A 14,893-nucleotide genomic window follows, 5' to 3' on the forward strand; every position below is an offset into this window, starting at 1 on the left:
TACAAAATACTTCAATATGTCTATAATGCATAAAGATTCTAAAGTAGCAGCCCTTTACAAAATACATAATTCAGCCCTTAATGAAACACAACTCAAACATCGTTGTCTTTCTTCCTCGGGTGTTTGAATCCGGGAGTTGGTACAAAAGTCATGAAGCTAGCAAGTTTCTTCGCAGTAGCAGAACTGGTGCCCTTGATTGTTTCAGCTGAAACTGGAATTGTTGTAGTTGCAGCCGGTTGTGGTGAGGCTGGAATTGTTGCTTTTCCTTTTTTAACATGAAGCTTTGGAGGCCTTGCTCTAACTTTATCCTGCATTTTATCATCATGAAGGATAAAGTCAATTGACAAATCATGTTCACATTATGGAACATTATAATTTATAATAAAAGATATATTACAAATAAAGTATTATACTTGGCTGAAAACAGATAAAGGTTGAGATTCTTGTGTAACTGGAACTCCTTCTGATTGGTCAATGATCATCTCAATTGGTGCATTTAAAGTTGCTGCTGGTGGATTGGTAGGATCTTGAGTAACAGGATCAATCGGGGTTTCATTGGGTGCATGTTCAGCATTAGCATCAGCAGGGTCAACAACTACTGCAAGTTGAAGTTGCATAAGCCTTGCTTGTTAAGCAGCTTCCTCTTGTTTCTTCATTTTGCACGTTCTTCTGTTGTGCCCAACTTAACCACAATACAGGCACCGTATTGGGTTATACTTTCTTTTCATCCGTGTCTTTGAACTAATAGGTTGCTCATCTTTGTCCTTTCTCGTGTTCATTGTGGGCCTACCCGGCTTGATCTTAACTGGAGGCGGAACCAGTGCTGGCGACCCTGTTTTTTCCCATAGATCTTGCTCCTTTATTGGATTCACATTGAAGCAATATGTTCTTCTATACGCATCCATCGTTAACCATTCGTGGCAATACTCCTCAGGCCTCTTGTCATTCTTGTCTTGAATTGCAGCAATGGCATGCATGCAGGGCATATCTTTGCATAATACGACAAAAGCACAACAGCATCCATCACAATCTTTTAGCACAAATTTACAAATATAAAAGAATTCACCAAAGAAACATAATTTACAAACAGTAAAGAAACATAATTTACAAACAGTAAAGAAATATATTTTCAATCATAATATTTCAGGATCTTAAATGCACAATATAAAATTTCAGGATCTTAAATGCACAGAGAGCGACAACATAATATAACAACAAAATTTAACAACCTGAATTCAGGAGCTATAGTGAGCATTCTTTATACCTGTCAGCTGCCAGAATCTACATGTGCAGGTGCGACTTCCCAAATCCACCACTATATTTGTTGGCGAGCCTTGCACTTCATACAACACCTCCTTGTCATCACCCGACCATTGAGAAAACCAATTTCTTGACATCTTTGTCATTGCCTCTAACCGGCTTTGTTGAACTGGAGTAAGAATTCCCTGATAGTGCAATAACTTTTGCCTATTCTCAATCATGCTCTTCATGATGATCCTCCTGAAAAATTGATAACAAATAGTATTTACAAAGTAACACAACACACCACTATAGAGTTTCATAAATAAAGTTTCATAAATAAAGTTTCTAACACAACACTATAAATAATATAACAAAGTAAATTGCATGTCACCTGAATCTGATATCTCATCATCTTCAATATCCTCATAACTAGAGTCATCCGTATCAATTTCCTTTTCAGTGGTCTTGTGAGATGCAGGCCTAGACTTCTCCTTGTTTCCATATTTCTTTGAACCTGAATTCTTGCCTGCAACAACCCCACTATCACTATCACTATCACCAGAACTCTCATATCCATCTCCCAAGATCTTCGGAGGCTTATACAGACTATCTTCGGTACTCTCGTACGAATCATGAGAGTCACTATCCCCCTGACGTGGAGCTGGGGTAACAACTCTACCACTCCTTGTCACATTGGTTCCCTTCACTGGTTCTTTCTTTTTATCTCCAACAACATGCTTCTTGAAAGGCTGAGATCTTGAGGATTGGCTGAGTCTTCAATAGTTGGGACTGGGCTTTTAAGGGTTGGGTAGATGACCTTGATGGCTGAGATGAGGATTTCAGGGGCTGGTTGTGAAGAACAAATTGTGTTTCAGGCTGTGATTTGGGTTGAGACATGACCTGTGATTTGGGTTGGGATTTGGGTTGACACATGGACTGTGATTTGGGCTGGAATTTTGGCTGTGGTGGTGTATTGTTGGGCGTAGACATGGGCTGTGGTTTGGGTTGGGACAGTGGCTGTGATTTGGGCCTTAAACAGTATCTCTTATTCAACTGGGAAGTATTTGTGGTCTTGGGTTTACAGGTGCTTTGGTTTTCTAATATAACTAACTCATCATCATCCTCAGTCATACACTCCACCATGTGTGGCTCTGAGACTCTATGCACAAAATAAATATTGATCGAATTGTGATTCCTTCTACAATCCTTCACCATTTCCAACAAATCAGCATCTACTTCTAACTTCCTCAACCCAACTTCAAGCGACATTTCGGGTACTTTCCAGTAACAACCGTCTACCTCTGAATATCCTAACTCCTTATAATATCCCTTTACAAAGAAAACATCTAGCGTATCCCCTTTCAACTCCCGTTAACACCTTTGTATTGTCTGGTTCATAAATTTTTGATCCACCTTCATCATTCTTAAACTTCCCACCGTGATGGAAAACAAATGTCATTGAATGATTTTCTATCGACAAATTAAAAATAGCAACAATGAATCATGAGAGTGCACTCTATTTTATTTTTATTTTTTAGTACAATTTATTTATGTTTCATCAATAAAATTCCAATTACTACTTTCATCTAAAATGAACACCGCAAAGAATCAAACCCTGTCTTTTACAAGAACTAAACAAAACAAAAAATTTAATCTATCTACGCACATTGCACTCGGCCATATCAAAACAGAGAGCATCCACATTTTTTCAACATACACAATGTTTGAACCATTACAAAACCCTAGCAGCAACTACCCCAGCACAAAAACCCTAACCCAAAATCAACCAATATTCAAAATCATCGAATATGATACCACACATTCATACAAAAAAAAAAGGAAAAAGAAGTAGAGAAGGAATTCGCCATGCAAGAGAACTTACCTCTCACCGGAGACAGCGCCTACCACCACAGAAGACTGGTGGCCTTCAGACCGTGACGAGGAGGACCAATTGCAATGCGAACGGCGTCGCTGGTTATTGCTTCCACGGGTGATCAGAGTAGCTTCTTCTTGTCACTCTGTTTCGGTGACTCTTTGTTGGTTTTGGGTGAAAGGGGGGAAAAGTGTAAGTGAAAGTGAAAGGGAGAAGGGGAATGGAAGAGTTACTTCAGTAATAGGGATTCTTACTATATGGCGTCGTTTTGGATGAACCTACGTGTCAATTAACATTCCACGTGTACTGCTGTTAACGGAATCTGTAAACCCATAAACAGAAGGACAAACGTGATCGATGTCAAATCTTTCGAGGATTAATTTAATTAAAAAAAATTTTCGGAGACAAAATTGACGATCGTGCAATCTTTCGAGGACCAATTTGAACATTAATCCATATTAATATTTTTAACAGATTATTATTTTTAATAACTAAAAAATGGTACGGCTGTTAATGTTTTATTATTATTATTATTATTATTATTATTATTATTATTATTATTATTATTATTATTATTATTATTATTATTGGTGTTTTTGTTATATATGATTAATTATTATTATTATTAAATTTTTATAATGCTGTTTATTTTGACAATAATAATATATTATTATTAATATGTGAATAATAATATTTATTATTCGAAAGAGTTTTATTATTATTATTATTATTATTATTATTATTATTATTATTATTATTATTATTTCGATCGCTGCTCTTCTTTATTTTTTCACACCACTGCGTATTGAGTTATTCGATTTGAATGAATACTCGCAGCAGGAAAAAGAATTTAGAAGGGAATGACCTGGAGTATGAGTATTATAAAAATTTAATTAAAAATTTAATAAAATTATATTTAATCTCTTTATTAGAGCTAATCTAGTGTGTTGGTGCTCCTTCCCAATCTCTTTGATTAATCTAGTGTGTTGGTGCTCCTTCCCAATCTCTTTGATTAATCCCTGACGATCCAACTATTCTTTTGCTGATGATGTCTTTTTTGTCCACACATTAGATTCTTTTTTCTTTCTGAGTGATGTTTGAAGTAATGGACAATAGCATTTGAAGAGGTTTGTTTTAATACTTTTGAAATATACCAAATTATATGTCTTGAGTTTTGATCTTGATAGACAGTTTGGTGAAAAAGTTAGCTGATTCTGAAACTCGAATTTATTCAGGCAAAAATGGGTATAATTGGTTAACAAGGAAGAAGTATAGTGGGATTGTTACGGATAACTCACTTTTATTATGGCGCCTGAATATTCTTAAAAAGATTAAATGTCTTCTGTAACTTTGTCTCCATGACAAAGTACCTACTAATATCTTTCGTTTTAGAGAAAAGGACAAATAAGTCCCTGACCTTTTACCCCGCAGACATTTTCGTCCCTGACTATTGGAAAATACATTTAAATTCCTGACCTCCTTAAAAATAGGACGAATCAATCCCTGCGTCAAAAAGTCATCGTCAGACCCAACGGAAAAGTCTGACGTGGCTCCCCTTCTACTTACCTGGCATGATGGCTGCCAACGTGGCACGTTAGGGAGATGGAGCATTTGGAAAGTGGACAAATAAGTCCCTGGAGCCCAGAACGACGTCGTTTACATCACTGCCCTAATCCTGAAATTTGTTTGGGTTCTTCGTTCAGGCTGGTGGCTAGTGATGAGGAGAAGAGTTCCACGTATGTTAACAATGGCTACGAAGGGGGCATCATCAACCTCAAGAAGAAGCATAAGTGGAGTTAGACAAGAGAAGTCTGGTTCAAGCTCAGTTCCATTTGCGCTTCATGCTGGAGATGGAAACGACGCTGTCGCCCCGAGGTGTTTCTGCGGAGTTATGCAATAATGTATATGTCAAAGACTGTTAGCAACCCTAACAGAATCTTCTTGGGTTGTCCATTCTATAAGGTAAGTTAAGGAATTTTGGATTTGGTTTGATGTGAGATGGTTGCAGATAGTATCTGATTTTGGGAATTTTGACAGGGAAAGGAAGGTCATTGCAAATTTTTTGTTTGGGTCGATGAGCATCTTGCCAGAATAGGAAGCAATCGTTGCATCTGTGACAGGAAACATGGTGAAGATGTAGAAGAGGAAGAGGAATTAGATCATAGAATGGCTATTTTGGAAGAGAAGATTGTTGCTTTAGAGAAGAAGAAGAACCCATTAGCTTGGTGTATTACTGTGATTATATGTGCTGTATTTGTTGCTTTTTATGTATCTGTTGCTTGAGAGATGAAGTATTGACATCATGATAGAGAAAGGGATGTGCAGAATTTTTTATTGTGTATTGAATCATGCTATTTTGACAAGTTATGTATCCTGTAATCTAAATGCAACTATAGTTATAATATGAGTATGTTCAAATTATGTTTTGAATAAGTACATACACAATGAAACGCTGAAGAATTAGGCTTAAAAGTAGCATACATAATCCATGAAACTTGATGTTCAATAACATAAAGAGTTTCCTAAAGCTTTCCAAAATGATATAGTCTCCTAAAGTACAGAGTTTGATGAAGATGAAGCTGAACATGACAAATCAAAAGTCGGCCTTACAAACATAACATCACACATCTTAAAACTCAGTCAAAATGCAAAAGCAAGTTTACTAAAAGCTAATACAAGGCATAGTAGAATACCCAAAGTCACATAGTTTTTCACTTCTTTGGCACCATGGAAGGTGGATTAGAGATGAATTTGAACATGCCAGTTGTAGTCGTGCTTGCTGCTGCTAATGTCTCCTGGGTAGCTGCTGCATTTGGTCTTGGGATGACTTGAGGAGGATGTGGGCCAGGTGGATTTGGCTGACTTTGAGGTGGGAGTGGACTGGGGTTTAGTGGAGCTGGTGGCCTGAATAACCTTTACTTGGGCCTCATCTTTGATGGAGTTGCTTGAGCGTTTTGGTGGGTTATGGATGGAACTTGGAGTGGAGGCCTAAACTGTGTCCTTCTTGTTACTGAACCTGGCTTGACTTGGGGTGCTACTGATGTTGCTGCCACAGGGTTAGAAGGACATGGGGTGACATCAGGCATGGGTTGCTGAGTAGGTATACTGTGAACCTGACTAGATGGAGCATCCTGGCCAAACATTTAGACACAGACAGTCCTTAGCATACAAAAATCAGACACATGATATAGCTAAACACTAAGAAATAAGACACATAAATCCCTGACAATAAATTAATAAGACATATTAGTCCTTCAGCAGTTTACTTACACTATCAGTTCGAGCTGACTGTGACAGTGGGAGGACTGTCAATGCCTGAGATGTGGAACCTTTCTTAGCCTTCTTTTCCTTAGGTTTTTAGTTGGGGTCAGATGGAGCCCCCTTGCAAGTTTTGTAGTTATGCCCCATTGCACCACACTTACTACAAGTAACTTTGAATGACCTCTTCAGCTTTTCACCCTGCTGCATCATTGGCTCAGCTGGATCCTTCTGTCTGTTGTGCACTTTAGGCCTGCCTATTGGTCTCTTTATTATGGGAGGATCCAGCCTTGAATACTCAGTCCTTGTCCAGAACTCCTGACTTGGGACAGGCTGAATACAATGAGCATACGTCTTGTGGATTGACTCCATGCATAACCATGGATGCACATAATCCTCCGGATGATCATGCCTCTTCCTTATTGCTGCAATGGCATGGATACATGGCATGCCTAACACAGGATAATAGTAATTAAAGACAGAATATCACCAAACCTTACAACCAGAACAGAATCAACCATAAATAACTAACATCATGGACCATAAGTCATTCAGCTAGCAATTAAAGCATAATGGACATGCATTGATATAATGCCTAACAATAAATTAACACTAACCAGTGAGCTGCCATTTGTTGCACGAGCAAGTCTGCGTGATGAGGTCCACGTCCACCTTTGTAGCTTTACGACTTACTTCGAACATCTTACGTTCTTCGTCACCAATCCAGTCTGCACGCCATTTATTGCTAGGCCTTATTAGATGCTCCATCCTCTTCTGGTGAACAGGTGCGAGCTTTCCAGTATAATTGCCAAGCAGATATTTATGCTTAACCATCCTCCTCATCAGATAGCATCTAATTTCTTCACACATTGTGAGGATAGGCTTGCTTCTATAGTTGACAATCTTTGCATTGAACACCTCACACATGTTATTTGTGAGGTTGTCCACCTTTGGTCCGTGTGAGAAATATGCCTTCACCCAAGTAGCTGGATCAAATTTAGATAGGTATTCCCATGCCCCCTGATTAATGCCTTTGAGCCTCTCCTTCTGTTCTTTGAATTCGGGTATGGTAGTGCACTTTGCATATTTCCAAGCCACCTCCCAAATATACAAATCCTTAAACCGGTTGATAAAGTTTTTCCAAATGTGCATCACACAGTTTCGGTGATGGGCATTTGGCATAACTTCTTTCAATGCAGGCAGCAATTCCTAACACAATACACGAACAAATCTTCACTAATCAGAACCAGTAATGAGTAATAAGTTGCATTATTAATCATACCCTAATGAGTGCCTAACTCTCCAACTGAAGCAGAACTCAACATTGCTAATCAGAGCCAATAATTAATAATCAGTTGCAATATTAACCACACCCTATAAGTGAACAAATCATGAAAGGAATCAGAACTAAACATTATGAATCAGAAACTAGTAATCACTACTCAGTTGCATTATTAACCACACCCTATCAGTGAACAAATCATGAAAGGAAGCAGAACTAAACATTATTAATCAGAAAGCAGTTTTCACTTCCAGTTGCATTATTGCACACACCCTATCAGTGAATAAATCATAAAAGCAAGCAGAAGTAAACATTATTAATCAGAAACCAGTAATAACTAATTAGTTGCATTATTAACCAACTAAGTAAAGAGTTATGAATGTTACCTTCTGTTGGTCGGACATAAAATTTCATCCGTGAGTCTGCACATCACCCAAATCCTCCTGAAGAAGAGTCAGAAACCACTTCCAAGACTCTTTTGTTTCAGACCTTGCAACTCCATAAGCAACAATATAGAATTGATTATTCGCGTCTTGGGCCACTGCTGTTAGGAGTTGTCCACCATAGTATGTCTTCAGAAAACAACCATCAAGGTGGATCAAAGGCCTACATCCACTCTTGAAACCCTGCTTGCATGTCTCTAACCCTATATAAAGCTTATCAAATACAGGAGGGGATTGAGGAATAGGTGTTACACAGAGTTCTGCCCTGGACCCAGGGTTGCTTCTCAGAATCTCAAACAAATAATCCCTAGCATTATTATACTGCTCCCTTTCATTGCCCATTATCTTTTCCCTCGCCTCTTTAACTGCTCTATAGACCATTTTTGGATGTGCAGTGAGTGAGAATTCCTCTCTCAGAAAGTCAACGGCCTCATTTGTTCTCATATGGGGCTGTGTACTCATTCTCTTCTCCACCTTCTTACTAATCCAATGTTGACCAGCCGCGTTACTACCCAGGTCCCAAGCACACGTGTGCTCGTTTTTGTAAGTCTTCACCTGATAGCATTGCAATGACTTGTTGTATGACAAATGAACTAACCACGGGCACTCATCATCCATGCATCCCACCCTAACTCTCTCCTTGTCATTCTTAATCCACCTAAGCTCTCTACCCTCTGCAATGAATGAGTCTTTCACAACTTCCTTAAATCTGTCTATGGTTGCAAACCTAGTCCGTAATTCAAATCGTCCCTCTCTAAAAGCATATTCATCATCAAACTCAGGAAATATTTGCTTGCTGGATTCATCATCTGATGATATAGGAGTGTGTAAATCCTCAGAATAGTAGTCATATATGGGATCATCATCATCATCTTGGAACCCACTCACATAAAACCTCACAGTTGGATCTATGTTGGGCTGTGCATCTCTGTTGGGCTCTTCGTTAGGGCCTGGCCCAACATCACTTCTGGGCTGTTACTCATTGGGCCCAGTCCTGGCCTGCTTCTCATTGGGCCCAGTCCTGGCCTGCTTCTCATTGGACCCAGTCCTACCCTGCTGCCTTCTCTTCACCTCAGATGCACCCATTCCACTGTTTTGTCCCTTCTTTACCCAACTTCTCTTGTTCCTTTTCACACCTGTCTTCTTTGCAGCTGGCTTCTTTCCAGATGCCTTACTTGGAGACACAAATTTTTCCTTTCTCTTACTAATCCTCTTGCCTCCTCTGTCAGCAGCACTATCATCACTATCACTTTCAAATCCGGGTGGTGGAGGTTTGTAGGGCTCATCCTCCGTACTCTCATACCCATCATCCGAAGATGAACTCTGAACCTCTTCTAACACAGGACTCTTACCTTTGTTTCCACCATCCTCCACAATCTCATGCTCATGAACATGGTGGTCAAAGTACAGGTAAAACTCATTCGTCTTTGCATTCTTCATTTTGTTCTCACGCATGGCATTAATACCTGCATCTCCCATCAAAATATGCAGTCCCGACTCAACATCAGCACTCATTGGATCATACCAATAAACTGCATTGTACGATTGGTACCCCAAGCCTTTGAATAGTGTGATCAAGTCCCCAAAATTCACAAAATCTATGTCCATTTCGGAAAACTTCTCTACCTTCCCATTTTGATAAACAAGGGTTCCATTACTCGTTCTAACAAAACTACCTCTATGGTGGAACCACAAACACATCAACCATCTTCAAAAACAAAAACACAAAAATCAATGATCAAATAAGCGTACACTCAAACAGCAATGTCCGTAAACAAAATACGAAAACAGAAATCAACCAAGAAGTTCTTTTTGCCCTAACATTCAATCACTCTCACGGAAACCACGCACATACTTTTTTAACCACTACTATCACCATGCACAGACAATCCTTTCACAAAACAGTTTATACTTCCATAACCATTGAACCTGAAAATCGACTCACTAAGCAGCGCAATGGATTCTTACCTCCGGTGATGAAGACGGCAAATCAGACAACACTGAATGGTTCTCCCTCCTCGACAACAAATGCGCACTGGAAACTTCTCAGTCTGGGTAGTGATTTTGGAGGGAGAAACAGAGTCTTGCGTTTGATTGTTGGTCTTCTTAGGGCTTAATGTTATTCTCTCTCAACTGTGTGGGTGTTATGGACATTGTACATAAGTAAAGGAGTAATAGTGTATATAAGGGGCAGCGATGTAAACAACGTCGTTCTAGGCTCCAGGGACTTATTTGTCCACTTTTCAAATGCTCCATCTCCCTAACGTGCCACGTTGGCAGCTGTCATGCCAGGTAAGCAGAAGGGGAGCCACGTCAGACTTTTCCGTTGGGTCTGACGGTGGCTTTTTGACGCAGGGACTGATTCGTCCTATTTTTAAGGAGGTCAGGGATTTAAATGTATTTTTCAAAGGTCAGGGACTTATTTGTCCTTTTCTCTTCGTTTTAAAAGAGAGATGACCGACTCTGATCTTTGTCCAAAATACAATTTGAAAAAATACTGATCATTGTCTTAGATTCTGTCCGAAGGCTTTACAAATTTGGGAGAGCCTTAGATTTAATTGTTTTTCTTGAAAACTAGTTTGGATTTTTGTAGTTGGGTGATAAAGAAATAAAAGAATAAACAAGACAATAATTGAAATTGAATAGAAAAATTGTAATTGAAATAATTATAAAAAAGATAGGTTGAAATTGAATACAAAGAGAATCATTCTACTCTCTATCCAATTTTTTGACGCAATAAGAAAGGGACTCATCAACCTAACTTGCCAACGTTATAGTTTGATAATTGAATCGAAGGGACTCCGCAACCTTCTATTCAATTCTCCGATGCAATAAGAGATGGACTCCTCAACCTCAATTGTCTACATCATGGTTTTATCACGAAACCTAAAAAGAGGTTTTCAAACCCTTAAATCATTCTATATTGCGACTATCCTAGTTTATGAGGTATTTATAACCTCTTATTAAGTTAAAATATAGAAAACCCTAAGTCTACAAACATAAAGCCCAGTTTAGTAATTAAATAAGTAAAATCAAAATACATCAAAAGAAAACATTCTAAAAATGTAAACTAATATCTTCTAAACACTTGAATTCTTCATATCACGAACATTTGAAGCACGTATCATTCTCCTCCTCTTCAAAAAAGATTCGTCATCGAATCTTGTAAGTAGAAAAATAGTATATGAAAATGACAATAATTACAAGAAAGATAATTTGGGAGAGCCTTAGATTTAATTATTTTTCTTGGGAACTAGTTTGGATTTTCGTAGTTGGGTGATAAAGAAATAAAAGGATAAACAAGATAAGAATTGAAATTGAAATTGAATAGAAAAGATAAATTGTAATTGAAATAAAAACAAAAAGGATAGGTTGAAATTGAGTACAAAGAGAATCACTCTACTTCCTACCCAATTTCTTGACGCAAGAAGAAAGGGACTCATCAACCTAACTTGTCAACACCATAGTTTGAGAATTGAATCGAAGGGACCTCAACCTTCTACTAAATTCTCCGATGCAACAAGAGAGGAGCTTCTCAACCTCAATTGTCTACATCATGGTTTCCTCACGAAACCAAAAAAAGGGTTTTTAAACCTCTAAATCATTTTGTATTGCGACTATCCTAATTTACGAGGTATTTATAATCTCTTATTACATTAAAATATAGAAAATCCTAAACCCAAAAAAATAAGGCCAAATCTAGTAATTAAATAAGCAAAATCAAAATACATCAAATGAAAACATTCTAAAAATATAAAATAATATCTTCTAAATAACACTTGAATTCTTCATATCACACAAATTTGAAGCACGTATCATTAGGCCTTCAAATTGTCTAAGGATCATGAATTATTTTTTTAGTACTGCTACACATACAAGTCTTTTTGGCATACAAATCATACAACTTAACCCAAATCCAACAAAATCTACTTTCATAACGCGCGCGTAAAAATCACGTTCCTTTTTATATCTCGCGTTCTTCCTCCTCTTCCTTCTTCTTCTCCTTCTTCTTTGCGTTTTTCTCCTTTTTCTTCGTGTGTTTCATCTTCATCGTCGTTTTTTTATTACTATTGTTGTTGCTGCATTTTTTTTCCTCCTCCTCTTTCTATTGATTTTGCAATATTATGTATTTTTTTTATTTTTCCTCCCGAAAAAAATTATGAGAATATGAAATAAGAAGAAGAAGAAGCAACAGAAGATGAGGAGGAGGACGAGAAAAAGTTTTGAATTATGCAGAACTTATCAGCATACATACACCGAAAATTCTTAAACAATACATTCAAATATCTTCGTGTTACACCCAAATTTGCTACAAATACAGAAAAATGTTCCTTCTAATGCTGCATTTTATCTTCTTCTTTTTTCCTTATTTCTTTCTTTTTTTTAGTTGAATGAATGTAAGTTCATCCTCTTCCAAGTAATTTTGCATCATTATATGTTTCTTCTTCTTCTTTGTTTGATTTTTTTGTTTTTATTCTTGTTATTTTATTCTTATTAAGAGAGTAAAACAAGAAGAAACTTGAGAAGGAAAAACAAAAAAGAAAATATGAATAAGAAAAAAAAAGAAGAAAAAGATGGTGATGATGAAAAAATAAAAGAAGCAGCAGAAGATGAGGAGGAGGAAAATGAAGAGTTTTGAATTATGTAGAACTTATCAACACACATACACCAAAAATTCTTAAACAATACACTCAAATATCTTCGTGTTACACCCAAATATCTTCGTGTTACGCCTAAATTTGCTGCAAATACAAAAAAAATATTTCCTCTAATGCTACGTTTTTTTCTTCTTCTTTTTTTCCTTATTTTTTTCTTTCTTTTAGTTGAATTAATATAAGTTCATCATTTTTCAAGTAATTTTGTACCATTATTTATTTCTTCTTCTTCTTTGTTTGATTTTTTTGTTTTTATTCTTGTTAAGAGAATAAAACAAGAAGAAATTTGAGAAGATAAAATAAGAAAAAAATGATGAATAAGAAAAAAAACAAGAAAATGATGATGATTATGAAAAAAAAGAAGAAGAAGTATCAGAAGATGAGGAGGAAGAAGAAAAATTATTTTGAATTATGCAGAATTTATTAGCACACATACACCGAAAATTCTTAAACAATACACTCAAATATCTTCGTATTACACCTAAATTTGCTGCAAATATAAAAAAAATGTTTTCTCTAATGCAGAACTTTTACATTACATTCAATTCAAACCATCAACGATGAACAACAATTTTCACAAACAAAAACAATAATCAATTTCATTCTTGAACTTGAATTATTCATTATCTTCAATAACGAGATAACTAATGATGAAGGAGAAGGAGGAAAAGGAAGGAGGAAAAGAAATTCCAATAAAAAAAAGAAGGAAAAAAGAAAGAGATGGTGTTGGCGACGACGATAACGAAAGAAAAAAATAACGAAGAAGAAGAATGTACAGTAATGATACGAAAAAAACGTGCGTGCGTGAATATAAATAATTTGTATAAAAAAATAATTTGTATATAAAGAATAATACTTATTTTTTACTGTTGGATTTTGGTTGGTTTGGAAGCACCAAAATAATTATGTTTTCAATTCTAATAACCCTTGAAACAAGAAAAATGTAATTTATCTTGTACGTACGTAACTCAACTCAGTGATTTTCTTCTACTTCAAATCGGTCAAAAGAATTTGATTCCCTCTTCTCTTTTGAGTGTATAACAACCCTCCTTTAAATATGACAAAAGTAAATTACGATGCAAGCTTGAGAATTGAGGACCATCTTTGGAGGGTGTAAATCTCTAATTTGAAAAAAATTGGACATTATTAGGCCATTTGGGCTCTATTAGTTGTGATTGCATTTTTAGAGGTGAGCTTTTTAGGATTTTTTTATTTTTATAAATTAAATAAATATAATAATTACTCCTCCCTTAAAATATTTATAAAGGAGATAAGACTTATGCATGCGACACGTATTTATCTTGTTTACACCGTAAACGAGATATATGTATTTTTTTAAATAAAATTTGAAAATAATAAAAAATATTAATAATATCAATAATTCAAACTTTTGTCATGCAATTAGTACATAAAAAAGTTAGTAGAAGAGATTAAAATGGATATGTTTGATTAATTTTAGTCCATTTTAAATGATAGGGATTAACATGTTTATTTGAAAACTATTAAACTGCCCACTATTAACACGGTTACTTCTTTTCTAACTATCCACGGTTTAAAATTTTAAAATATAATTTAAATACACGTGATTTATTTAATGACCTAAGTAATACATATCATTACTCTATTGGTATATAATATAAAATTTTTTTTACTTAAATTATATTTTAAATTTTTATGTACTCATATGCAACAAATAAAATTTATATGTACTCCCGTATAACAAACGAAAAAAAATAAGTGAATACGGAAGAAATAAATATATTAATAATGTATAGTTAAAAATAAAAAATCCGAGCTTTTTACTATTTAGTGCGGTCTTTTATTAGTTTAAAAATATAATGGTAAGAATGTCATCTGTAAAATGGTTGGTTTAAAAATTTTTCTTTTAGACCAGTAAGTATTGGTTTGGATTAGTTTTTTTAACGAAAAAAGTTTTTTTTTTAAATAAAATATTTTTATTTAATTTAAAATCTATTTAACTAAGAGCCAATTTTGATTTTTTTAAAAAAATTATTTATTTTTTATTTTAAAAAAAAAAATTTTTAACGGACAAAAATTATTTTATATTTAAATATTTTTTAAAGAGAATTTTAAATATTAAAAACATCTTCTACTTTTATTTTTTTTTAAAATAAGGTAT

General features: G+C 35.6%; 1 protein-coding gene across 1 annotated transcript; it reads right to left on the reverse strand.

Annotated features, from left to right (window-relative positions):
* Positions 1 to 6,030: 6,030 nt before the first annotated feature.
* LOC148575662 (uncharacterized) lies at positions 6,031 to 7,525 on the reverse strand. Its single transcript, XM_088502481.1, has 3 exons — positions 6,991 to 7,525; positions 6,548 to 6,825; positions 6,031 to 6,246 (listed from the first exon to the last, which is right to left on the reverse strand). Exons 1-3 carry the CDS (start codon positions 7,523 to 7,525, stop codon positions 6,031 to 6,033), a joined length of 1,029 nt encoding a protein of 342 aa, XP_088358607.1.
* Between the last annotated feature and the right edge of the window lie 7,368 nt (positions 7,526 to 14,893).

Source organism: Arachis ipaensis, chromosome B1, assembly GCF_059453495.1.
Source record: "Arachis ipaensis isolate K30076 ecotype BB chromosome B1, ASM5945349v1, whole genome shotgun sequence".
In the NCBI taxonomy this organism is placed as follows: domain Eukaryota; kingdom Viridiplantae; phylum Streptophyta; class Magnoliopsida; order Fabales; family Fabaceae; genus Arachis; species Arachis ipaensis.

Bases quoted from the DNA above. Each gene is read 5' to 3' on its own strand.
- LOC148575662 (XM_088502481.1), bottom strand. From the start codon at position 7,525: ATGCACATTTGGAAAAACTTTATCAACCGGTTTAAGGATTTGTATATT. The intron at 6,826-6,990 runs GTTAGTGTTAAT...ATCCTGTGTTAG, and splicing joins CAACAAATGGCAGCTCACTG to GCATGCCATGTATCCATGCC. The intron at 6,247-6,547 runs GTTACTTGTAGT...ATGTTTGGCCAG, and splicing joins AGCTGAAGAGGTCATTCAAA to GATGCTCCATCTAGTCAGGT.